Raw genomic sequence first — 25,864 nt, forward strand, 5'->3', positions numbered from 1 at the left:
GGGGGTGGAATGTGGATATCCAATGTGATTTGTTTATGGTCAGATCTAACCAACGAAGTACATCCCAAATGGGGCATTGTACCTCCGGTGTGCAACACCAGTCGCCCATGTTGGTGATGACCAGGTCAATATGTTGTCACCTATGGTGGGAGTGTTGACCAGATGAACCAGGGCATTTGAGTTTATAAATTCTAGGAAATGTTGGGCAAGGGAGTTAGTACTTGAGTAGTTCTCCCAGTTAATTTTTGGGTAATTGAAATCACCCAATATTAGGGTGTTTGGTAGGACATTTATGTTTCCCAGTGTTTCCAGAAATGTGGAATGGGGGTCCTGGGACATGGTGGGTGATCTGTAGCAAGCTACAATTTGAATTGTAGTTTTTCCCGTTGTTAGTTGCACATGGATGATCTCTGAAGCATCGTGCTGTAGCACTAACCTGGAGGTGTGGGTATCCTTGATGAATATGGATACGCCCCCGCCTTTTGTATTTCGGTTTGGGTTCTGTGGCCGAAATGTATGGTATGAGTTGTAGCCTGGTAGTGCTGGGGTGCTCTCTGAAGCCTTAAACCAGGTTTCTGTTACTGCACATATATCGATTTTCTCCATACTGAGGAGTGCCTAGAGTGCATGCATTTTCAGGTTTAGACTTCTGGCATTGAGTAGCATTGCCCTCAGTTTTTTGTTACTTGTGCTATTTACAGCAGTGAGTTTGTCTTTTGAGCCTTGCCTAAAAAAGGCACTATGGGGGTGGCAAGAGTCTTTGCCAGTATTCAAAAGCCTAAGGGTGACAGGTGCAAGCCGTCTCTAGTGAAGCAGTGTGGTAGCTTGTCGAGCATGTCATCCCAGGTGGACAGACACTGGATCCCCTTTGAATGACACCAGAAACTTAGCCAATTGTTGAAATCGAAAATTTTTTCTTTATACTGTGGTATCATTCTTGGTAAGGGCAGGATGCTACTCAAGGTCAGGGTTATACTGGCCTGGGCTACATGATCAGAGAGCTCTTCCATGTCTCTTTTCATGTAGTCCAGGGAGGTACAGCTCAGGTCATTCACACCAACATGGACAATGAGAGAGTCATATTTGTACTTATTCTGGGGTGACCCAAGTGCTTGTGTTATGTGGCAGATCCTGGCACCCGACAGGCAGCTAACAGTAACCTTCCCCTTATTCAGCCTAGTGAGTCAGTGTGCCTGACTATAGAGTCACCTATTACTAGTATGTTGGGTATGTTATTTTGCCTTAAGGGCTGTGATTGCATGGCACACTGGTTTTGTGAAGTATGTGTTTCATGGTTTGTGTTGGGGGGTGGAGGCTGCTTGGTTGTTTGCTTTGGAAGTCTCTTTTGGTTTTGCAGATTTTTATTTAGAGCCTCCGAGTATGTTTTCATGTATTTATGTGTGTTTTTTGCCAGTGCTGGTTTAATGGGTCTATGTGAGACTGGTGGTGTGATGCAAGTATTTCCCTTCTCCTTTTGACTGTCTGATTCAGTCTTTGGTTGAGAGAGCTTAGCCTCCAGTTTGGCTGTATAATTGCATCTCTCACATGTATTGGTGTTTGGTGGTAGGAGGAGAAGGTTGTCTGTATACATGAAGCAGTTGTAACATTGCCTCAAAATGCCCAGATTCACCAGTTGGACTGGTGAGTACACCTGAAACTGCCCTTTGGATATGCCTGGATAGGTACAGTGAACTGTTTTACTGGATGGCTGGTAAGGTCGTATAGAGAGCCTTGCCCTTCTAGACAGTACAGGAGGGTTTAGTGCTAGGGTTTAGAAGTGCTCGCTATAAGTTTTGAATGTGGTGGCTTGTCGAGCATGTCATCCCAGGTGGACAGTCACTGGATCCCCTTTGAATGACACCAGAAACTTAGCCAATTGTTGAAATCGAAATTTTTTTTCTTTATACCGTGGTATCATTCTTGTTAAGGGCAGGATGCTACTCAGGGTCAGGGTTATACTGGCCTGGGCTACATGATCAGAGAGCTCTTCCATGTCTCTTTTCATGTAGTCCAGGGAGGTACAGCTCAGGTCATTCACACCAACATGGACAATGAGAGAGTCATATTTGTACTTATTCTGGAGTGACCCAAGTGCTTGTGTTATGTGGCAGATCCTGGCACCCGACAGGCAGGTCCTTATTCAGCCTAGTGAGTCAGTGTGCCTGACTATAGAGTCACCTATTACTAGTATGTTGGGTATGTTATTTTGCCTTAAGGGCTGTGATTGCATGGCACACTGGTTTTGTGAAGTATGTGTTTCATGGTTTGCGTTGGGGGGTGGAGGCTGCTTGGTTGTTTGCTTTGAAAGTCTCTTTTGGTTTTGCAGATTTTTATTTAGCGCCTCCGAGTATGTTTTCATGTATTTATGTGTGTTTTTTGCCAGTGCTGGTTTAATGGGTCTATGTGAGACTGGTGGTGTGATGCAAGTATTTCCCTTCTCCTTTTGACTGTCTGATTCAGTCTTTGGTTGAGAGAGCTTAGCCTCCAGTTTGGCTGTATAACTGCATCTCTCGCATGTATTGGTGTTTGGTGGTAGGAGGAGAAGGTTGTCTGTATACATGAGGCAGTTGTAACATTGCCTCAAAATGCTCAGATTCACCAGTTGGACTGGAAATTACATCCGAAACTACCCTTTGGATATGCCTGGATAGGTACAGTGAACTGTTTTACTGGATGACTGGTAAGCTCGAATAGAGAGCCTTGTCCTTCTAGACAGTACAGGAGGGTTTAGTGCTAGGGTTTAGAAGTGCTCGCTATAAGTTTTGAGCAAGTGTCGGGCTGAGAAATGAATGTCTTGAGTGCTTAAGTTGAAAGTTTGTCTAGTTGCAAGGGAAAAATTGAAGAGTAGACTTTGTGGAGCCGGGAATACTTTTACCCTAGCTAACCGGCACTGCCTGGAGCGCAAAACCGGACAAATGCGGTATTTATAGCAGGGAAATGAAAGAGATAGAAATTAGCCCAAATGGCCAATAAATTACTAATTTCTGGGCTGAAACCACTCCTCCAGGGACAGATAGGCTGCTCAAAGCTTCCCTCTCTCACAGGTGAACAGAGAAACTTCCTTCTATCCAAGTAAGGTATGGGCAAACACAGAGATTTGTAACACAGCCCTGAATTCAGCACTAACCTGAAAACTGGACTATACTAGCTTAGAAAGGTGGGAAACAATTATATATATATTTGTTTTTTTTTTTTTTTCAGAAAATAAAGCAGATACAATAAAAAAACCCACTTTAAATGCACAGAAAAGGATACTTATTTCTATATATTGCAGATCAGAGTTGTAGTCAATGCCCCTAGTAATAAAGTAGTAAGAAACACAAATACAGTAAAAGCAGATGAATAAAGTGAGATATATATATATATATATATATATATATATATATATATATAAAAACAATAGAAAACGAACATACTGATTTAAACAAGTTACCCAATTAACCAGAAAAAAAATCAAAACTGAGCCCTGTTCCAGCAGTCTTCAACAGACAAGTTCTAACTGCATACTCCTGCTACTAGGGTGCAGGGGAACCTTCTCCAAAAAAGGATGGCCTGGATCAGTGCTCAAGTTATACAAACAAAGCTAGATTCAGCAGGCCTGAATCTGGTCTATGCTATAGCAACAAAGCGCACCAGTTTCAGAAAGAAACAGTTCAAATAAGCAGGCACAATAAGCCTGAGACCAGAAATTCCCAACTCAGAAGGGCAGAAACCAGCCTCTCCTCCCACAAGAGTGCAGACCACAACTCTCTTAATGTAGAATAACTGGCCTGAAGCAGACATTGGGCCTTCAATCAGCAATTCCCAGCTTAGAAGGATGTAAGCTACCTGTCCTGCACAACAGTGCAGACTACAAACCTTCTTAATGTAAAACAACTGGTCTGAAGCCCAAGTGCTTAAACCAAAAGGCTTAGAATAACAGTTACAATTTAACCAGGCTACTACCAAGCAGTAATAAATGCAGCAGAATCAATAAAATTGTGTACTTTTAAGAAAAGCAAAATAAAGTAGGAGGAAACACAAATACAGTAAAAGCAGCTGAATAAAGTGCATTTTTTTAAGTGCAAGGAGAGAGGAAGGAAGAACCTAAGTGGTTTGTCCTTCTCAAATCTTCTCTGTGTATTAAGTCGAGTGAACATTAGACTCCGAATATGATCTCACTGTACTCTGTTAAATGAGCAAATGAGATGGACCCAGGAGGAATGTTCTAATACAGACTTACAGGATATCATATGAGCGAATAGGAAAAACCACGAACGCTCAATCTTGAAGGTACTGGACCTCAAACTTGCTGCCCCACCCGCTAAATATATATTCCAACTCTGAGATTGCACTACAGTGAGGAAAGGGCAAATATTTCATTATTTACTGTACCGCAATCTCAGAAAAAGCACTTTGAGGTTCGGGAGATTATGAGCATTCACGGTTTGTCCTATTCACTCATAGGATACAGACCCATTTATTGATGACCCAAAATGTTCTATAGAGAATTGGGAAACAAGGCAATAGAAACACCATCAACAATGGTAGTAGTAGACACATTTTGGAGAAATATCTATGAAGATCCTGTGGAACTTAACAAAGATGTTGAATGGTTAGAAGTAAAAAAAAAAAAAATAAGAAGTTCAAATGTACAGGATATGAAATGGAATGAAGTAACAGCCAGAGAAATTGAAACAACATTAATAAAAGCTCCTAATTGGAAAACTCCAGGCCCAGATGCAGTACCTAACTTCTGGTTAAAAGTATTAACATCTTTACATGAAGATTTATCCATATGTAAGAACTATTTATATGTGCACTCCAAACAGCCACCAACCTGGTTAACAGCAGGAAAACCAATACTCTTCCTTAAGAGTGAACCTACAAGCTCTCCTAAAAATTATAGACCAATAATTTGCCTTCCAATGAAGTACAAACTATCCAATAGAATTGATGCCGAGTTTATAGTCATTAACAAGAAAACTCTAACCATGGCAATAGAGCAAAAGGGTAACAAAAGAAAGTCATATGGAACAAAAGATGATATGTTGCTAAATAAAATCACAATAAAGAAATGTAAAAAGGGGAAGAATCTAAGTTTGGCATGGATAGACTACAAAAAAGCATTTGAAAGCATCCCACATTCATGGATAATAAAGAGTACTTACAAATGTACAAGACACACCCTACACTGATTACATTACAGTTACCATGAAATAGTGGCAAACCACTTTGCAGTTAAGTCATGATAAACGACAAATTATTCATAGGTAGGTACTAGGCTATCTGCTCAAAGGCATTTATAAGCCTAGCTGGAACATGTTGGCTTTCGCCACCCCTTAGATTAGTTCCCTGTGCCTCTGTCCAGCAGAGCCACTGAAGTGATCCCTGGGGTAAACTTTCTGTTTCCCATCCACTCGTCAAGGTTTCTCTTGAAGAGGATTAGCGAGGAGCTCTGCCTAATGAAGGCTGGAATCTTGTTCCAGAGCATGGGAAGTCTCTGGGGCAGAATCTGTCCCTCCAGCACATCCTAGTTATTGTTGTGGTGAGGTTTAGATCCCTGGAGCGTGTGGCTCGAGGGGATATGGTTTTCTTTAAGTGGAGCATGTCCATCAATTCTGGGTTGGACATGGCCTTGTATGTCAGGCAGAGATCATCTCTGAGTAGGCGGTATGCAACTGAGTACAGATGGAGTTTCTTCAGTCGAGCTGCATAGGGCATCTGCTTGAGGCCAGTGATCCTCTTGGTGAAGTACGTCTGTGGTATTTCCAGTTGTTGCAGGTGTCTTGTAAGGTACATCCCAAGTGGGGCATTGTACTCTAAGATGGGTCTGATGAGTGATGCGTAGAGAGGCCCAATGACCTCTTTCAATCTGGATGCAAACCCTTTTGTGATTAGGTGGGCCACATAGAAGGATTTTCTAACCACTTTGGCAATGTGATTATCAAAGGAGAGGTTACTATCTACTTAGGTCCCCAGATCCCTTATTATGTCTTCCATATTTAGGGGGCTACCACCTATGTGATAGTTTGTGGGTACTTTGTTTTTTCCAAAGGGGATGACTACCAAAGGGGACGACTATGCATTTTTTGGCATTTAGCTTGAGGCCATGGTTTTGACACAAGGTATCTGTTTCAGTGAGACCCTTTTGGAGGATGTCTGTGTCAGCCGGAGAGTCAATTATAGCCCCTAGTTTGCAGTCGTCTGAGAACTTGATCAGCCATATTCCTCCTGTGCTTGCCTGTACCTCTGAGAAGTATATGATGAACAGGAGGGGTCCTAGGACTGAACCCTGGGGAACGCCACTTGTAACCAGTTTAGAGTCAGACCTAGCTCCCGCAACTCTTACCATGTGGGTTCTATCTGTGAGCCAGTTGGCAACCCATCTCGTGAAGTAGGGGTTTATTATTCTAGGGATAACAATTCCAAGAGGGGTATTCTAGGGTGTGTCTGTCACCACTACTCTTTTGTCTTGACATTAACTCATTAAGCTGTCTACTTAACAGATTAGGTCATGGCTACAATTTGGCTCCCAAAAAAAAAAAAAAGCAAAGTGTAAAGACTTATATTTTTGTGGATGATTTAAAACTATATAGTTCATCAGATGAGGAACTGAAAGCACACCTACAAGTGGTAAAAACCTTTTCAGATGATATAAGAATGTCATTTGGTCTTGATGAATGTGCAAAAGCAATCTTTAAAGCAGAAAAGATGCAGAACAAAAAAAATAAGTCTGGCACAGGAATGTGAAATAAAGAACTTGAGCAAGAGGGAGTGTACAAATATTTGGGAATTGATGAAGGATCAACAATAAAACATGAACAAATGCGAATAAAACTTAGTAAGCAATATTTTAGAAAGGTGGCACAGTGATTAACATTGTCACCTCACAGCAAGAGGTTCTCATGTTCGATTCTCAGCTGGGGTGCTTTCTGTGTAAAGTATGCATGTGCTCTCTGCATTTGCATGGGTTTCCTGTGGTCACTCCGGTTTCCTCCCACATTCCAAAGACATGCATCTAGAGCATTTCTCCCCAGGCGTCTGATGAAAATGGGTTCTGTCCTAATCTGACTTTCCCGGTCAACAAATAATAAATAAATAAATAAATAAAATTAATACTGAAAACAGCTCTGACATCTATAAACCAATTTGTTTTCCTGCCCTAACTTACAGTTTTGGAGTGTATGACTGGCCCCAAAAGGTATTGGATCAATCGGACAGGAAAACAAGAAAAATGTTTCATGCTTATGAAATGATTCATGAATATCAGTGTATATCAAGATTAGATATTCACCATTCTGAAGGAGGTATGGGCCTCCTCAAAACTGATTACATGTATAGATCTGCAATAGTACAACTGCATGCATATCTGCTGACCTCCCAAAATCCAAATATAGTGAAAGTTTTAAAACCTGGGAAAAATAAGTCTAGGATGACTTCCTTGCTTAGTTTAGTAGAAGCATACCATTGTCAAGCAGGCACGGAAATCAAACCAGAAGTAGATAAAATTCAGCCAGCAAACAAAAGAAAGAATATAAGGTGAAGGATCAGATGAGAAGACAAGAAATATGGAAAATGCATAAATATAGTTACAAATACAGAAAACTCTTGTAACCACCTAATGTTGATCGGGACAGAATGTAGGAATGGTTAAGGTGAGGTAAATTTAAACCAAAAGATGAAAGGTTAATATTGGTGGGTTAGTATAGTAGACTACATTCATGTTGGTTTACAAAGTCCACTGAACATGTGGGAGAAACAGACAAATGCAGGTTTTGTAAAACAGAATTGGAAACAGTTGCTGAGTGTGATACACTAATGGTAGAAAGACTGTATACTGAAAGGCATAACAATGTGGCAAGACTGTTGCATCGGGGAATGTGCAAATATTATAATACTGAAGAAGCTGAAAAGCATTGGAAACATCAGCCACAAAGCATTATAGAAAATGATGAAGTTTATATCACATGGGATCACCCGTTACCAACAGTTCAAAACAGATGCAAGAAAACCAGATATAGTAGTTCATAAAAAGAAGGCAAAAGTAGTACTGATCATTAAAACTGCTATACCCAGTGACTACAGTGTCTTATGTACACAGACACATGAAGGCATGAAATACCAGGATTTACAAACAGAAATGAGGGCAAAGTGGAAGAATACTCATATAGCCCCAATAGAGTAGGAGCAATGGGTCTTATAAAAAAGAATTTACAGTCATACTTAGATATGTTACCGATATATGTAACTCCATATGAACTGCAGAAAGAGTCACTTCTGGGCACATGGCAGTTACTGCGAAGAGCACTCCTGGCTAACATGAAAGACTGAAACAATACTAATTTCATGAACTTCAATCAAACTTTAAGAACCTAAGTAGTTTAAGAACTCAAAAATATTAGCATAAATATTAATAATCAAACATTATTAAACAAATATTATATTAGTGCTGTTTAACATGGCCTCAACAGCTACAACATAATCATCCTGATACATTATAACCAATTCCCCACCACTGTCATGAGTTCTCTGAATGAGAACCATAGAAGTTATAAATGTATTAGTGTGTGTTTACATGATTTTTTATGTACAATTAATCTAATTGGTCATTATATGAATATTTAATTAACAATCAACAAAGAGTAGGTATATTGTTTGGTATTCAGAAGATTCATAAGAAGGAGATCAATCCACCTTTTGGACCTATACTGTATGCATCTAACATGTATTACTGAAGGAATGTTATTATTTATGTATAGACTCATCAGTCCTTTAGTGCAGGGTTTATCTTTATACACAGAGGATTCTTTTGGAGAAGTGAGGGAATTTATGAACACCAATGACTGACACTGGTGTGTTGGTTATTGTTAAACTTCTTCCTTGTTCATTAGTATCCCACAAGATGAAGATGTAGAAATTGAATTTATGAAATTATTTTTTTCTTCTAAATATACCAGTTTTGCGAGTAATAAAATTAATTGTTATTGTTCTCTTTTAGAACTTTTATTGGATAATATTTTTTTTTCATTTTTAATAGTATCTATTACAAATAGATACTGAGGTGTTGCAATGGGTTCAGCTGTGGCTCCAGCTTGTATTAGGATGGTGGGAAATATAAATTTTACCCATCTGTAACTATTACAATAATTTTTTTTTATAGAAAAGTTAAACAACCATGCAAAATTTATGCTTGGGTTATACTGGACATATGGTTAATTTTTTAAATATTACTTTAGAGTTTGATGAAATTAACAAGTGTTTTGAAAGTAAGAGTTATCAGAAGAACATTTTTTGTAGGGGTATTTACATTTTAGAAGTAATCGTCCAAATTATAGGAAGAGATATATTCCTAAGGGACAGTTTATTAGAGCCTCTAGGCTTATTACTAAACACTGTGAATTTAATTTGGAGGTAGAACTCATTACACATATGTTTGAATAGATGGCATATAGTGGCAATATTCTACTTTGAATATCTAAGGAAGTGACTAGTAGAAGTACACAGTTTGTGTCAGTATTACATTAGAAATATGAGTTTTAAATAACTGTTACAATTAAACCTCCTGTTTGATTAACTTGCCATTTTTAATCAATTAATGGTCCTGTGACCTGCTACCTATTACAAATTGCAATGTGTTTGGATGTATTTGATGACCATTTTCTGATAAAGTCTTTGTACTTGTGAGAAGAAAGCAGATATTAAAGTGGTTTGCACTCAGGTTCTTAAGTGGAGATTTTACTATTTTGTATGTCATGTTTAATGCCATTTTCATAGTTGAAATATTAATCTACCTTATAACAATTCACCCAATAATAATATAATGACTGCCATTTCTAACTGCACTGATTTCTAACAATCCCACACTCCCAACATAGCTCACACCTTCTCTTCTCACAGCTTGTCAAAATATGTCAAAGACCATTCCTTTGCAAGACTTAACAAAAATGGCATTAGGTAAATTTTATACACTCACATTAACAACTTTAATGTCAATCAGCATTATCTACCCACCAGTACAACTCCCACCAGAGGCTTTCTTCAACAAGAATAATGTCCAAGTACTGTTTTCTTTCCTTTTTTTTTATTTTTAATGACTTTTACCCCATGCCTGCTAGCCTCCAAGGCTCATTGCACTGTTGGAGGTGTGTCATCATACACCCCACCAATTAATTAATTTTACTTACCACCTAACCCCTCTGCTGATGCTAATGTCACCACTAGGAGGGGAGTTAGGCCATAAACTATTTTATTTATAGTCTAAGCTCTCTCCTGGTGGTGACATAAGCATTAGCATCGCTGCAAGGATGACCTATTTCCCTCTGTCAGTACATTCATGCTCATCAGCATGCACTAACAGGGGCTACTATCACCAACTTATGCAGTCTCACTCATATCTTCCCTTCCACATCAAGATGAACCAAGGCTGTGTCATTAGAGTAGTGGTGCAAGCTGGGCAGGAACTACAATCCTTCCTCCCAAGAAAGGTGTTCCCATCCTCCCTACTTGTGCTGTCAAATGACTAAGCTGCTATTCAAACACAGATCACCTGGGTAAAAATCAGGGCATTATCCACTCTATGCCATGGGCACATCTCTGCAATATTTTCCAATCTCATGCCTTGACATCAACTTCAATTAAGATATCCATTCTAAACTTTATTTTTTGCAGTCACAAATTCTTGTAGAATATAATTAATTATACCATGGCTGCTCTTTTCTGAAAATTCCCCCAAAAAGTTCTACTTACTGATGTGAATAAGGGGACGTAATAGCTTTGCTTTTACCCACAGTGGGTTTAGCACTGTTGTGAAAAATGTGACTATCAGAAGGAGCAATAATCTTCATCTGGAATCTCAAAATGATCTTTGTATACAAATGAACAATTTTACTAGCTTTGGTTGTTACCAGTAACAATATCGACACTGCTCTAGCAGTGTTTCATCCTGGATTCCTACAGGCACACCCAAAAATCTATTTTTTTCAGAAATAGATATAAAAACTGTACTGTAAAACCACTGCTGGAGTCTTCTGTACTCCATATCCTTGTCATAGATGCCATTTTCCATATGTATATTAAATAACAGCTTATTTTTGACTGTTAAAACAAGAATGTATTTTAACAAACAAACTGCACAAAACATTTAAAGATATGAATAAGTTCAAATGAATTATAAATAAAAAACACAAACTCCTGTGATGCTTTGCATGACTGATATCAAGGGGTCCACAGCAAAAATGAATAAGGTTTTATTTAACAGATTGATTTCTATTTAAAAATGTGAATATGGGATTAAAAAACAGTGCCTTTTCATGCGTTCATACTAAATATACATAAAAAAATACAAGGCAAATGAACAAAGAATTTTTGTGTTAATTGGACCATCATAAAGTCTGCAAAGGGTAGACGTATACTCAGTACTGAAAAGGTACAATATACAGCAGTTAAGGGTTGTTACATCTAATCAGTCTGCCCATTTTCTTACTTACAGCATAATTCACACATATTAATTGATGTTTGGGTTTAGTATTTTGTTCCTTATTCAGGCACATGCAATGCTTTTAAACAACTATAGACTTGGCAGTTTTACCATTTTGTGGACAATGAAGTATAAAGTTCCCTTCTGTATCTTGGGTCAATGTAACGGTATCTACTGTCCCCACGGTCACTGTGTCAGAATCGTCTCTATCTGTGTTCATACTCAGCCCTAGAAAAGAAAGCAAAACCGAGTATTATTCATTACTATGAGCTGTATACATAGAAAAACAATAATTTTGTTCTTTAAAGTTGAAATGTAAACTATTTAGAGTAACAATGTTTTTCTAAGAAGAAACATCCTTCTTTTATTAAACATTATAGCACGGCACAACTGGCCTACTTACAAAGGCTAAGTATTCTGCTGGTTTTCTAGCAGTCAGATCTAATTTAAAATAACACCAGTTGTATAGATTCTGAATTTTTCACTATCACCCAGAAATGAACTTTTCATGGCATCCATAAAAAAACTCAACTTTATGCCACAAGTAAGGCTGATGTCTTACCAGCATAACAACTTTATTTTAACAAGAGCCAATAATACCACCAAATATAAAACCAAGCACTTCTGTTATCAGCATTTAGCTTATATTTCACAATAAATTTTAATAATTATCTATGTGGCTATCAATACTTTTGCCACATTTAACATGTTACCATTTCTACTTTTACATTACATCCCAGTACTACAAATGTCCCTTGTCATACCGCTTGCCAACATTTATATACACGTGTGTGTGTGTACTGTACATCTGTGTACATGAGCACAATACACACTATATAAACACATACCCAACACAAAGTACCAACATGCACAGGTAATGAAATGTTTATTAACTATTTCATTTGTCCAAGCCTGAAAAGTGCCACTATACAAAACGCCATCAGCAAAGTGACTGCTGTTTTTAAAGAATTATGAACTGTGGTATGAAACATTAACCATATGAAGGCATATGTCTATGTTTATTTTGAAGAATGGCAACTTGCACAACACACTGCATCAAGATATTTGTAAAAGTGATATTTTATTAAGCCAGTTTAATGCCATCATTGAAGTAAATTTTACAATTCTGCATTGTACAAATGTAGTTTTTATTACTATGATAAGATATTACTACTGCTAATCTGTGAATATAAGTAATTCTTGTCTTTTCATTTCCTTCTACATCCATTGATATGTTTTGTCTACACATTTTATGCTCTGTCATTATTATGTTCTCTCTCTCTCTCTCTCTCTCTCTCTCTCTCTCTCTAACAAATGCAATTCTATGCTGAGATTTATATCTGCCACATTGCCCTGGGTTCATGGCTGAAAATGGTTTGTAGCTTCCACCCCAAACCTGGTTAACAGAAATAATACATTTATACATACATTGACTATGTTGGAAGTTCAACCTTTGGATTCTCACAATCACTATTTATACTGACTGTTTAATTCACATATTAATAAACTGGAAATGGATTTGAAGCAGAGGAAATGTAAGGACTATACCTCTAGTGATTATAAATCAAAACACAAATTTCATGGCATGATGTTAAAGAAGAAATGCTATTCAAGGTTTAATTTGGAAAGAACAGAAAAAGAAGCCATTATAAATGTTGAAAGGGAAAGCAAGGGTATAATATCAATTTTTAAGGCATTCTTTCTCTTCTTGTTTGAATAATTTGGCCATTAAAGGATAATCCTTCTTTACTGATAGGAAATGGAATCTAGTTTGGAACCTGACGAGGAATACTGTGAAACTGGCACATGAAGAGATAACCAGGTTGAGTTGTACTGGAAAAAGAAACAAACAAATGAAGCAATAGGACAAAAATTTGAGAAAATTATGAGTCAGATTTAAATGACTATCATAATGATATTATTAGCCTTGTTATTGATGTTTCTAGTAATACACCCACTCAAGATGATAATTTGTCTGAAGTTTATCCCTAGTAGTTTTATGCATGAATATCAAACTGTTTGTGATCGGACATCCTTTTTGTCAGACTTTTAATTTAAAAACTTTGGATGCAGAAAAAAACTGATGTGAAAGCCTGGTTTGATGTAGATAGTTTCACTTAAATTCCCACCTTTATCTTTTCACCCCTTTCCCCAATCACCATGTAGTAAATTTATTTCAGCAACAGGTGATGAAGAATCTTCAGCCTGAAAAAAAATTATTTTAAGTAGCACAGGCAAAGCTTAACTTTAAAAGTCTGTACATAAGCTAAATAGGGATGAAATTACAACTGTGACATATTCGGATAAAGAAGGGGGCAGTAGTGTGACGCAAATTATATGATGGAGAGGTTTGTATCAACTTTATAATGCAGTTTTCTATTGTAGCTTACCACTTTATCTGTCTACACAATTTAAAACAATATACTGCTCCACTTTTGACTTATTGTTAACAACAGAATATAATTTCTAGAACCTTACAATGAGTTAATGAGACACAAATCAAGACCACATATATTTTGTAGTCTGCCCAAACTACACAATATTTTATATTCTGCCAACAGTACAGAATGAAAGGCTGCAGCCACCAGAGCTTCCTATATTCTCACAGAAAGGGTCACTTAATAAGTCCATTGTTTGTTTTCTTGAACAAAGTTTTAAACCCTTGCTGTCATTGGTATTAGCTAGGATAAAAGATGGCAATGATGTTTTGAATTTGATGACTGATATTTTATGTTAACTGGAAATGGTATTTATATACTTTGTATGTTAACTCATTATGCAACAGCATCCCTCATGAAAGGGAAATGAGAATATAAAATACTGGTTGGATCAGCCAGGCCTATACTAGTTTGACTTTAAAGATTTTCTGATACAGTTGACTGAGGTTGCATTCAAAACATAATGATTTTTATTTAAAAAGAAATAAGGTTTTCTACAACCTGGGGGAACAGCAAATGGAACAGCTTTTGCCCTTTACATGGAGATTTGCTTATGGGGTATTTTGAAGTAAAGTGCATTTATGATAACATTTGTTTAAGATCTATGGACATGTTGAAGAGATGTCTGGACAGTTGCTGGTAGGTCTGGCAATGGGAATATTTGACCGTACTACAGTTTAAAGATTAGATGAACTTGAATGAATTTGGGATTACTTTTAATTATCAATATTCACTATAGATTTCTTAGATGGTTATGTTATGAAATTAATGACTGTGGACATTATTTTATAAAGGTAACTATTCTCTAGGAATACTTTTTTACCTCTTGACAGCTGTTATCCTAACTCCATTATTAGAAGTATTCCAAGAATCATATTTTATGAAGCTTAGAAAGTACAGTTTTGTACCTACCATAAATGTAGATGTCCGATAGGTATACATCTGCAGTCATCACATATGGGTTGTCCTGCCTCAGGCAGCCCTTCGGTCGGCCGGATTCCAAAGTCTGGGTCCGGCGTCGGCTGATGTTGCACTTTCCCCGACGTCAGAGCGCCTGGGGTATAAAAACATCAGCCGACGCCATCTTCCTCAGTTTTTCTTGCCCCAGATGCCAGGTGCCCTCTAAGGAAGGCTAAATTTGGAGAGATGCATTTAAAACTCCAAACATGCACAATAATATAAAAACAAATACACCATAATAGATCACCCCAGCTAGCTATTAGAAGGGTAAGTACCCAAGAAATACTACAGAGGGGAAGGAGGGAGGGTAAACCTGACTGCAGATGCATACCTATCGGACATCTACATTTATGGTAGGTACAAAACTGTACTATGTCCTTCAAGGATGCATCTGCAGTCATCACATATGGGTAGAATACCATAGCCAAACTGGGGGTGGAGGAACTAAGTAAAGGATGGTGTAGCTATAATACCCTGCAGGACAGCCGTAGCAAAGCCTGCTCTGGATCTGGAATATAAAGGTAAATTGTAATGCTTGGCAAATGTATGCACAGGGCTCCATGTAGCAGCTTCTAAAATGTCCTTGGTAGCCACCCCTCTTAAGAAGGCTGTGGAGGTGGCTGTGGCTCTCGTGGAATGAGGTCTAATGTTAGCTGGCACAGTTTTTCCATGAAAGGAGTAACAAAAACGAATGCAATTCCCTATCCATTTTGAAATTGTCTGTTTGGAAATTGCTTTTCCTTGTGTACCAGCAGCATATGCTACCAACAGCTGGTCAGTTTTTCTGTAACCTTTAGTTCTGTCCAAGTAGTAGCGTAACTGTCTGTGTATGTCCAGAGTGTGCAGAAGTCTCTCCCCTTTGTTTTGTGGATTTGGAAAGAAGGTTGGCAAGTGAATAGCTTGATTTAATGAAACCCTGGATACCACCTTTGGCATAAATGTAGGATTGGTTCTTAGTGAAACTCTGTCCTGATGAAAAATAAGAAATGGCTGTACTGCCATAAGGGCCTGTAACTCATATACTCTTCTTGCTGAGGTTATGGCCAGTAGGAAAGCAGTCTTCCAAGACAGGAACTGTAGTTCTGCAGATGCTGCTGGTTCAAAGGGAGGCAGTGTTAGTTTTTCCAACACGAAGTTAAGGTCCTAAGTAGGCAGTGGTGGTTTCCTTGGAGGATTGATGTTTTTGATTCCTCTTAGAAACTGTCTTAGGAGAGGATGAGAGAAGACAGGCGGATCAGTATTGTACTCTGCTGAAATTGCTGAAGCATGAATTTTAATGGAAGAGTAAGACAGACCATTGTGGAACATTTCTGCCAAGTATTCCAGGATATGTGCCATGTTCATCACTGTCGCATCTAGGCCCTTTGTGGTGTTCCAAATGTGAAATCTTTTCCATTTTGCTGAATATGCCTTTCTTGTGGAAGGCCGGCGAGCTTCCATAATAATATCTTTCACTCTCTGGGATAGCTTGTCCTGAGGAGGAGTCAAGGTATTTTCCAGGCTGTTAGTTGCAAGGTTTTCAGGTTGGAATGCAGAGTTTTGTAATTGTACTGTGTCAGTAGAAGTGGCCATAGAGGAAGAGGCCATGGTTTCGTACGTGACAAGCTCTTTAACAGTGGGTACCAGTGCTGTCTTGGCCAGTCCGGAGCTATCAGAATCACTTTTGGCTGCTCTGTCCTGATCTTCAGTAAAACCTTGGTCATTAATGGGAGAGGTGGGAATGCATACACTGTTAGAGTTCTCCAGCTGAAAGAGAGAGCGTCCACTTTCCATTCTTGTGGGTGGTATGTCCTTGAGCAGAATTTCTTCAGTTGATGATTGTGGGGGGAGGCAAAAAGATCTAAGTCCGGCCTCCCCCATGATTGTGTTATCTGTAGAAAGATGTCTGGGTGCAGCATCCATTCGTGTGCATCCATGATATTTCTGCTTAAGCTGTCCGCCAGTATATTGTCTTTCCCTGGCACAAACTGGGATTGTAGCTGTATGTTGAGTTTCAAGGAAAGTTCCCATAGATTCATTGCCAGCCTGCAAAGAGGATAGGAATGGGTGCCTCCTTGCTTGTTTATGTACCACATAACCGTGGTGTTGTCTGTCCTTATTAGCAGATGGCCATGATGCAGAAAGGGTTTGAAGGCTTCAACTGCATGTATCACTGCCAGCATTTCCTTTTGGTTTATGTGCATGCGTAGCTCTTTTTGTGACCATAGACCTTGAATGCATCTGCCCTCCATGTGCGCTCCCCATCCGTGGTCTGAAGCGTCTGTTGTAATGGTTTGGCTGGCTATTGGTTTGCTGAAAGGCAGACCCCTGTTTGACTGACTTGCTTGAGCCCACCACAGAAATTCCTTTTGAAGGCATGGAATGAGTGGTATCAAAGTTTCCAGGCTGTGACTGTGCTGAGTCCATAAACTCCTTAGGTACCATTGTAGTTTCCTCATATGTAGTCTTGCTTGCGGAATCAGAAGGATGCAAGAAGCCATGTAACCCAGGGCCTGCAGGATTTTCCTTGCAGTCAGCTGGGTTTGTCTTGTCAGATTTTTGAAGTAATCTGGTAGTTGACTTTGTTTTTCTTCTGTGAGGAAGGCCATTTGGGTGGTTGTATCTAGATCTGCACCCAGAAAGGTTATTCTTTGGGATGGAACAAGTCTTGATTTGTGAAAGTTGACTGTATATCCCAAGGCCTGAAGTAGGAGGATGGCATAATTCAAGTGTTTTACCAAAGTCTGTTGGCTGTCCGCTTGTATAAGGCAGTCGTCCAGATATGGGTAAATTTGAATCCCCTGAAGTCTGCAGTGTGCAATTACTGATGCCAGGCATTTCGTGAATACTCTGGGCGCAGTAGATAAGCCAAAGGGCAATGCTGAGAATTGATAATGCTCTGACCCTGCAAGAAATCTGAGGTGTCTTCTGCAACTTTGTCTGATAGGGACATGCAGGTATGCCTCCTTGAGGTCTAGAGTTACCAGCCAAGACCCCTTGCCCAGCATGGGAAGGAGCTGCTGTAGAGTCAGCATTTTGAACTTTGGCACAATGAGATAAGTATTCAGTGCGGACAAGTCGAGAATAGGCCTCCATTGTTTTTCTTTTCTTGGAACAAGGAATAGTCTGGAATAAAATCCTTGGCCTTGTTCTGAGAAAGGAACCTTTTCTATAGCTTTCATTTGCATTAAGCTGTAAATTTGTTTCAAAGCCTCTGCCCTTTGATTCGGTGGCAGGTCTGGCATGCCCTTTCTTTTTGTTAATGTGTGGAAATGAAACCTGTATCCTTTGTCTATTATTTGTAGTGTCCATTTGTCCCTTGTAATACTGTGCCAATTTTCTGAAAATAAAGAAAGCTTTCCGCCCAAAGGTGCTTCTAATTGAGCCCTGGTTGGCGGTGTCAAAGTAAAGTCATTGAGCCTGTCCTTGTGCAGCAGTTGAAGGTCCTGCATTACCTCTCTGGTTGGGAGGCTGCCATTGCCATCCTCTGTAGGAGCCTCTAGCTTGCCCTCTATCTCTGGCACGCCTGTTCTTGCCTCTCTGAAACCTCTCTGTGTCTGGAAAGGACCAATTCTTGGAAGGCCAATTCCTGCTGAATCTTGGTGGTTGTACTTGGAGAAAATCTTTGACTGTTTGTACTGATTTTGCCTTTTCTTCAAATTTCTTTAAGACCTCCTGAGCCGTGGAGCGAAATAACTTTTGCTTTTCCAGTGGAGCATCCAGCAGCTTTGCTTTAACATGGTCTGGCAGAGATTGTTCCTTTAGCCAAGCATGCCTACGTATGACTGAGCCAGTCATAGCTGACCTACATGAAGCTTCCAATGCATCATAACCACATTGCAAAAAATGGTTGCTAACCTGTTGTGAGTTATGCACCAGATCCTGAAGTGACTTGCGGTCTAGGGGGTCAGGTGAAGACAGTTTTTTTATGCAATTCATCTAACAAATACTCTTGGTACTGTATCATATGAAATTGACAATTTAATGCCCTCATAGAAAGAGTAGCAGAAGTATACACTTTTTTTACCCCATCTCTAAATCTCTGGACTCCCTTTCAGAGGGGAGAGAATTTTTAGCAGTGGCAGCTGCAACCCCTTTAGGGCCCTGGGAAATAGTTTCTGGATCAGCAGAGTGGGCCTTGTAAAGGTAAAGATGCGAGTCCGGGACCCTGTAGTACCTATCGGGTTTGGCAGGAGCCGGAGGGAGAGAATCAGGGGTTGTGCTAGAGTCAGAGTACACATCATCAATGACATTCAAAACAGGAGGAATAGCTAAAGGCCTATGTTGAGGCAAATGTAAAAAGGTCCTTAATCTTTTCCTGGAATCAGAGAATTCCTGGCCCTGCCATTGGAAATGCTCTCTCATGGTGTGTAGTGTCTCCCCAAAGGAAAACTCTTCAGGAGGGGAGGCCGAGGGAATAGATTCCTCTGCATCAGAATCCTTGTAGGCCAAAAAAGCCTCCTCCTGGTGGTCCGAGAGAGTAGAGCCATCAGAGGCCTCATCTGAGGAGAGGGGATCAGAGGGCTCAAGCCTGGGCCTTTTGTCTGGAGGAGGTTGAGAGCCCCTGTCCGGATGAGGTTGATAGCCCCTAATTAAGGAGATAAGATCCTCTGCTAAGTTTAGAATCTGTGAACCAGTAGAGGGTCCCTGAGGGATAACTTTGGGAGGCAAAGCTTTTGAAAGTTTAGCAGCTTTAGCCCTGAAGAATGCCTTAATGGACATGGATGCAGGAGGCCTGGCTGCACCACGTGCTGGTGTAGATTTGTCTAAAGGAATGGTGTCGGAAGGTTCCAGGACACCAGTTTCTGTTGGAAATTCAATAACCGACTCAGCCGGGGCCTCTGGGACCGAGGTAGTCGGTTGAGCGGTTTCGGTAATTGGAAGTACCAAGGACTTGGTTTCCGCGGTAGGCCTGGCCGTGGTTTCAGCCGAAACCGCGGCCCGCATGTGTCGGTCCTTGTCCTTCCGTTTCTTAACTAAATGAGAAGTCGGAGTCTCCGACGGCATCTTATACGAAAAACTAGCCCCCAAAAATTCCTCTGCAAACTCCGCCCGACGTCTAAGAGTGCGTCGGTTGAAGGAAGCACAGGCTGAACAGGCCCAGACGTCGTGGTCTGGGCCTAGGCAGGGGAGGCAGTAAGAGTGGAAATCCTTATGAGGTATTTGTTTCCCACAAGTTAAACAATTATTAACTTTATCTGACATCGGCTGAGGCAAGAAAGAGTCCCCAACGGGGTACTTAGCTTTTTGAAGTCTTCGGTAGCTGAATTACAAGAGCTGGCCGACCGGCACTTGTGAACTGCTTCTGCTTCAGGCACCACGCGGCAAGAAAGACTGGGGAAGATGGCGTCGGCTGATGTTTTTATACCCCAGGCGCTCTGACGTCGGGGAAAGTGCGACATCAGCCGACGCCAGACCCAGACTTTGGAATCCGGCCGACCGAAGGGCTGCCTGAGGCAGGACAACCCATATATGATGACTGCAAATGCATCCTTGAAGGACATCAATATGTGGTACTGAGACTGAAATCAAAACTATGTCAAAGGACCAACTACATTATGTTTTAAAAGGGGTATAATTTTACATCTTTAACTCAAATACAATGAAGAGGTTAACAGTATGCCTAGGTCAGATATGTTAATGTACAAAACAGGTGAAAGGGTATGGACAAAATTCTTCAATTCATTACAACACATGGGATAAAGTTTTAAAAATCAGGCACACTGTCAACAAATACTGAAAAATGCTATTAAGTAATGATATCTTAAGTTCAATTCTATCTAATAAGTGTAAATTCAGTTTTAGGAATGCTAGACACTTGGCTCGATAAAATGGACAATTATCCAACAATTTCAAGATCAGTATCACTGAACCAGCAAGTGGGCAATAAGAAAAATACAGTTATGTTATCAACTTACAACTTACCATAATTATAGAGAGAACATAGACGCTGTTGTGGTCATACTTCAGGCATCTATGCCACAGGCACAGTCACATACCTGTCCACACATTCAGAGATGACTTCCCCCAATTCTGATCTTAAGTCCCCTGCCCTCCAAAGATTTCCACATCTCAGTATAAAGACAAACATATTTGCTATCTTCTGTTCTTTCTTATCCAAAATAAAGCTTATCCAAGCTATGAAAACAGGATGCAAACATGAGAAAAAGTGAGAAATATTAAGTAGTACTGACAGGCTTCATAAACACTGTAGACTAATGCAGGAGGAAGCACTGTATAATTAGCAGGGAGAAGGAAATAAGTTAATAATCCACAAGACTTTGTCCTCCACACCCCAAAACTAACTGCCTTGTCATTATGAGGGGATGGAGAAAGCAGTGACTACACTCAAACATCTACAATTACAATATGCTGACAACACAACTGTACTGTTATTCACATAAGCCACTGTGCAGTCATAATTTCAGGGAAGGGTCCCAAAGCTTTCAGAACCTGTCCCTTGGGTGGATGGCACATTCAAGGATGAGGAGGGCATGAAATCTTACCTCACCCAGTAATTGTTTATCATGTAATTTGCATTTGTATATCTATTTAGAGATTATCTGTTTAGATATAGGCAGCCCATTTTTGTTTTCTCTGAAGGCTACAGTCGGTTAATCAGTCCTTCTGAAGGTCTCTGATAAGTCTTGCCACTATCTAGGGTATAGAAGCCTTTCCACTTTGTGTTGTGGTTTAGGGACAAAAAAGGGAGCCGAATGACTTGGCTTAATATGACCTCCTGTCACAATGGCATGAATAAGGGGTTGGTGTGCAAAGTGACCCTATATGTAGTAAAGGTCAGGAAGGATAAATTATACATAAGTGCTTGAGATATTCCTGACTGACTTCCAACAGGAGTACAATCTTCCATGAAAAGTATTTATAGGGCCTGAACCTGCTGGTCAAAAGGGCATTACTGCCAGTTTTTCCAACAAAAAATTCAGGCTTGAGGAAAGTAAAATGGTCTTTTTTTGGACTCTTTTGATAAAGTGCTTTACTACTCACTTTCAGGTAAATCGTGGTTTCAGAGATTAACACTCTGGGTCAGCAGACAGGTGGAATTTATAAAAGGTAAACGCTAAGCCTGTATGAAATAACCCTGTCAAATATTGCAGGACCATTCATACCTCTGCTTCTGTAAGTATTAGGTCCTTCATTTCTTCCTTTGGCACCAGAGAAAAAATCTTTTCCATTTTGCCAGATATGATTTCCTAGTTCAAACATTATGTGCCCAAAGACTAACAAGGTTATATCTTCCACACTGCAATACTTAGGCTCAAAAGCCTTAGTATATCATGGCACCCTCTCTCGGAGTAAGTAGGACCACGTGCCTCAACAACATAATGATCTCTTCCCTGGCCAAAAATAGTAGGTGGCTCCGTCCTCAACTACCTTTTGGGTCAACAATGGGAAGAGGTGCAGGGGTGGAAATGAACTTGCCATTCCAGTTGATGCAGACATCTACTGCCTAGAATTTTTGGTGTGTAAACTTGCAGCAGAACTTTTTGAGCTGGCTGTTCTTGTGGGATATAAAGACAGCTATCCCCTGGAACTCCTTTTTTTTGCCAGTGAAAGTAATATCTGCCTGTGCACTGTCCACTTGTGTGAATGTGATGAGGTTCTGCTCACCTGGTACACAACTTTTGTTTTTGGAGGATCTAAACAGCAGCTAACATCATATTTTGCTTTACAACTGTCTCCCAGCATTTTCATGCCATCCTGCACATTTTGCAGGTATCAAATGTCTCATTGATAGTTGATATACCACATGACCATAGTGTAGTCTCTGACTATTCTCAGAATGGATATGACTCACAGCAGTTTCAGTGCTTGAAGGGTATACTGGACTACTTACATCTTTTTCAAGTTCATAAGGAGCTTGCACCTTGCCTTGGACCAGTTGCCCTACACTTTTAGGCCCCGAGAGTCTGCTCTCAGAGCCGTCTCTGAAGCATTTGAAGTCAGAGTCTAGCAATGGGGTGGGGATGAAGACCACATCTTTGTTCTCCTGGATAAAGATGATCCGCCGTCTTGATTCCTTTTGAGGTAAAGTAAGACAAGGCTGGGACATTGTTTTCTAATGGTTGGGTAGCTGATCCAAAAGGCTGCCAAGGTACTACTGAATTTCTTTCATAGGTATGTGAGTCAGTGAGGCGATGAGCATGGTGGCAATCAGATGTCCTCATCTGTTCACTGGGATCTCTCTGAAATTTCCTGAGAGAAGACCGTGAGTGACAGCACTTACTCTGGCAGGAGAAATATATGGAAAAGGTTGGTTTCTAGCAGAGACACCAGGAACACTGCTTTCCGACAGGGAACTGGGTTTGATTTTACAGGTTCAGGGTGAAGATTAGATACTGCAGGCAGTGTAATGTAAAATATATAGCTTTTAAGGCCTCTTCTTGAGACTGGGCTTACAACAGACAACTGACCTGAGATGGGTGAATATACACATCCTTTTGTCTGCAATGGCCAATTACTGGAGCTAGACATTTGATAAAAATTCTTGGAAAATAACCAAGCCAAAGAACAAGAAAATGAAGCACATGTGGCCACACCCTGCCAAGAATCTTAAAAAGTGCCTGTCATCTTTGTGAATGGGGATCTACTGGTATGTATCTTTTAAATACATACAGACCATATATGCTTTGACACCAAGTATAGGAGGCATCTTGGAAGATTTACATTTTGAAATTTGGGACTGACAAACTTGTTTAGTCTACACAAGGCTAGAACAGGCCCAAATAGCAGTTATTTATCCAAGGGGACATTCAACAACTTGGCTTTGATGTTCTCAGCAACAGGTTGCTTGTACATTGAGTCATACATATTTTTCAGAAATTGTTTCAATGGCAGCTCACCCAGATGCTTCACACTTAATGTTGTGTTTACTTAACTGGGGTGATATTAGAAGGAGTTACAGTAAGGACGCTTTAAGGTGTCTAAATTATATATTCGAAACTTCAAAATTTTTAACCTCATATGTTCGACAACACATAAGCAAAACTTGAATCTTCGAATATATAATAAAAACATACAAAAAATATAAAACCCCACTTACCTAATGCTCTGAGCTGTGCCCCCCCACATCTCCCCTACTTAAATATACCAACTCCGAGACTGCACTTCAGTGCAGAAAAGGGAAATTTTCCCATTCTGTGCGTACAGAGCTGTTGCCTTTCACCTTCAAACTTTTCAAAGTTCGATCATACGGTGTAGACCATATGACATTCTTACATTGAAACGTTCGAAAATTTAATAGGGACCCTGCTTTAAGGTACTCCTTGTCTGTGTTACAATGTTCTAACATCAATTCTGATATGCATTCCCGAAACTTAAAATAAAAAAACAGACAATTTAGTGCTCTAAATGCCAGAGTAGCAGAATACAAGTCTTCTTACCATATCTATCAAACAACCTACTTTCTTTTGTTGTTGAGAAGTATATTTCTCCCATGAAGAAGAAGTTCTCCACCCACTGTAGCCTTCAGAGAAAGATTATCATGGTCTTTCACTGGGTTTTTAAATGAAAAGGAATGAGGCATATGGACTCTAAAATCTCTTTTGCATTCTAAGGGATGAAAGCTAATAGTCTGAGTCTTGACTGTTGACCAAATGAACATCTGCTACAGACTTATGGAGAGTCATTAACTCAATGATAAAAGCCTCTTCTGAGTATCAGAAGACTCATTAGCCAGACATTTAAAATGATCCTTTATTACAGCCAAGACCCCCCCCCCAAGGAGAAGTCATCAGGTTTAGAAGCCAGGGCTCTTCACTGTTAGTGCTGTAATCTGGGACGGAGACATTGGTGACCTGTAATTTAGGTCATCATCCTCCTGCTTGATACATATCTTTGACCAGAATGGATGAAGAGTCCCTGCTACATCTGTGGGAATGTTTACCCAGTGTAACAGGTCTATTGATATCCTAATAACAGCTTTACACAAGAGTTAAGAATCCTCGGTTAGCAAGAACCAGTCCTGAGTTTGGTCAAGGTAGTTAAGTGGCAGGCATATGCTTTGCAAGCACCCTCCTTGATTCTGCTATCAGATATTAGCATGATGCCTGTACTTTGGGCTAAGTATGCATATGCTTCCATTCTAATACATGGTCATCATCAACAACACAGACAAGGAGGTTTTTATCCCCCTGCTTGATAAAACGTACCTACTCAATGGTGGTGAAGAAGAGTCACCATGTGAAGGTTCAGCTTTATGTTTGGTCCAGACCATCTTGCCAGTGTCATCTTATATGACTGCCTCCTTAGGAGTGTTGCCAGAGGTAGGCCACTCTCTACATACTCAGCCTGGGGGCTATAAGAGCACCAAATCATTACTGGCATCCTTAGACAGAGAAGGTCATGGTAAATCCTTCAACTCCTCAGGCCTAGAACAAGATCATCATTACCATGTCTGGACATCCACTATCAAGTGCCACTGAGGACTTTCAAATGAATGCCCCTAGCTTTTTTCTATTTGAGTGTGGTAGGATGGCATTTCTTGCCTGCTAGTTTTCAAGCTAAACCTATGTCAGAAGTGGAACTGTCACCATTAAAGCTTAAACAACAGACAGAGTTGTCATGCGTACCATTGAAATTCATTTGTCTCTTACAAGCACATTTGATCTGCTTGGACAGCATCACCAGCTCTCCCTTTGTGAATACCTAGAACCTTTAGCAGATGTAAAGATTCTGAAGACCAAAAATCCTAACCAACAAAAAATTTACAAGCACAAAATAACTTTAAGAGCAAATAAGAAATTACAAGTGACTAAATTTCTAATGTGGAATCATTTAGTCACCTGTCCCACCCACTGCGAATTACAGGCAATTACATTTTTAATGCAAAGCCTTTTATGCTGGTCAAACATCACACATGCTCAAGAAGAGAATTTCTGCCTAACTGAGCAACACCAGATATAAATATGATAGAAAGCCCTCATTCACACATACTTTAATCCATCAAGCAACAAACTTCATTTTATTGATATTAATAGAATAACTACTGGTAGGTAATCATCAAATACAA

The 25,864-nt window shown here is 39.8% G+C and overlaps 1 protein-coding gene across 3 annotated transcripts in view; it reads right to left on the bottom strand.

Annotated features, from left to right (window-relative positions):
• Positions 1-25,864, bottom strand: part of DMTF1 (cyclin D binding myb like transcription factor 1) — an 884,631-nt gene that overhangs the window by 726,255 nt on the left and 132,512 nt on the right. For all 3 annotated transcript variants that reach the window (XM_044088345.1, XM_044088344.1, XR_006366980.1), the window contains exon 2: positions 11,570-11,686. In XM_044088345.1, coding sequence (XP_043944280.1) covers positions 11,570-11,678 — 109 coding nt within the window. In that variant the 5' untranslated portion in view covers positions 11,679-11,686. The remainder of the gene's footprint in view (positions 1-11,569; positions 11,687-25,864) is intronic.

Source organism: Protopterus annectens, chromosome 11.part0 (assembly GCF_019279795.1).
Source record: "Protopterus annectens isolate FY-2018-M chromosome 11.part0, PAN1.0, whole genome shotgun sequence".
Taxonomy (NCBI): Eukaryota; Metazoa; Chordata; order Ceratodontiformes; family Protopteridae; genus Protopterus; species Protopterus annectens.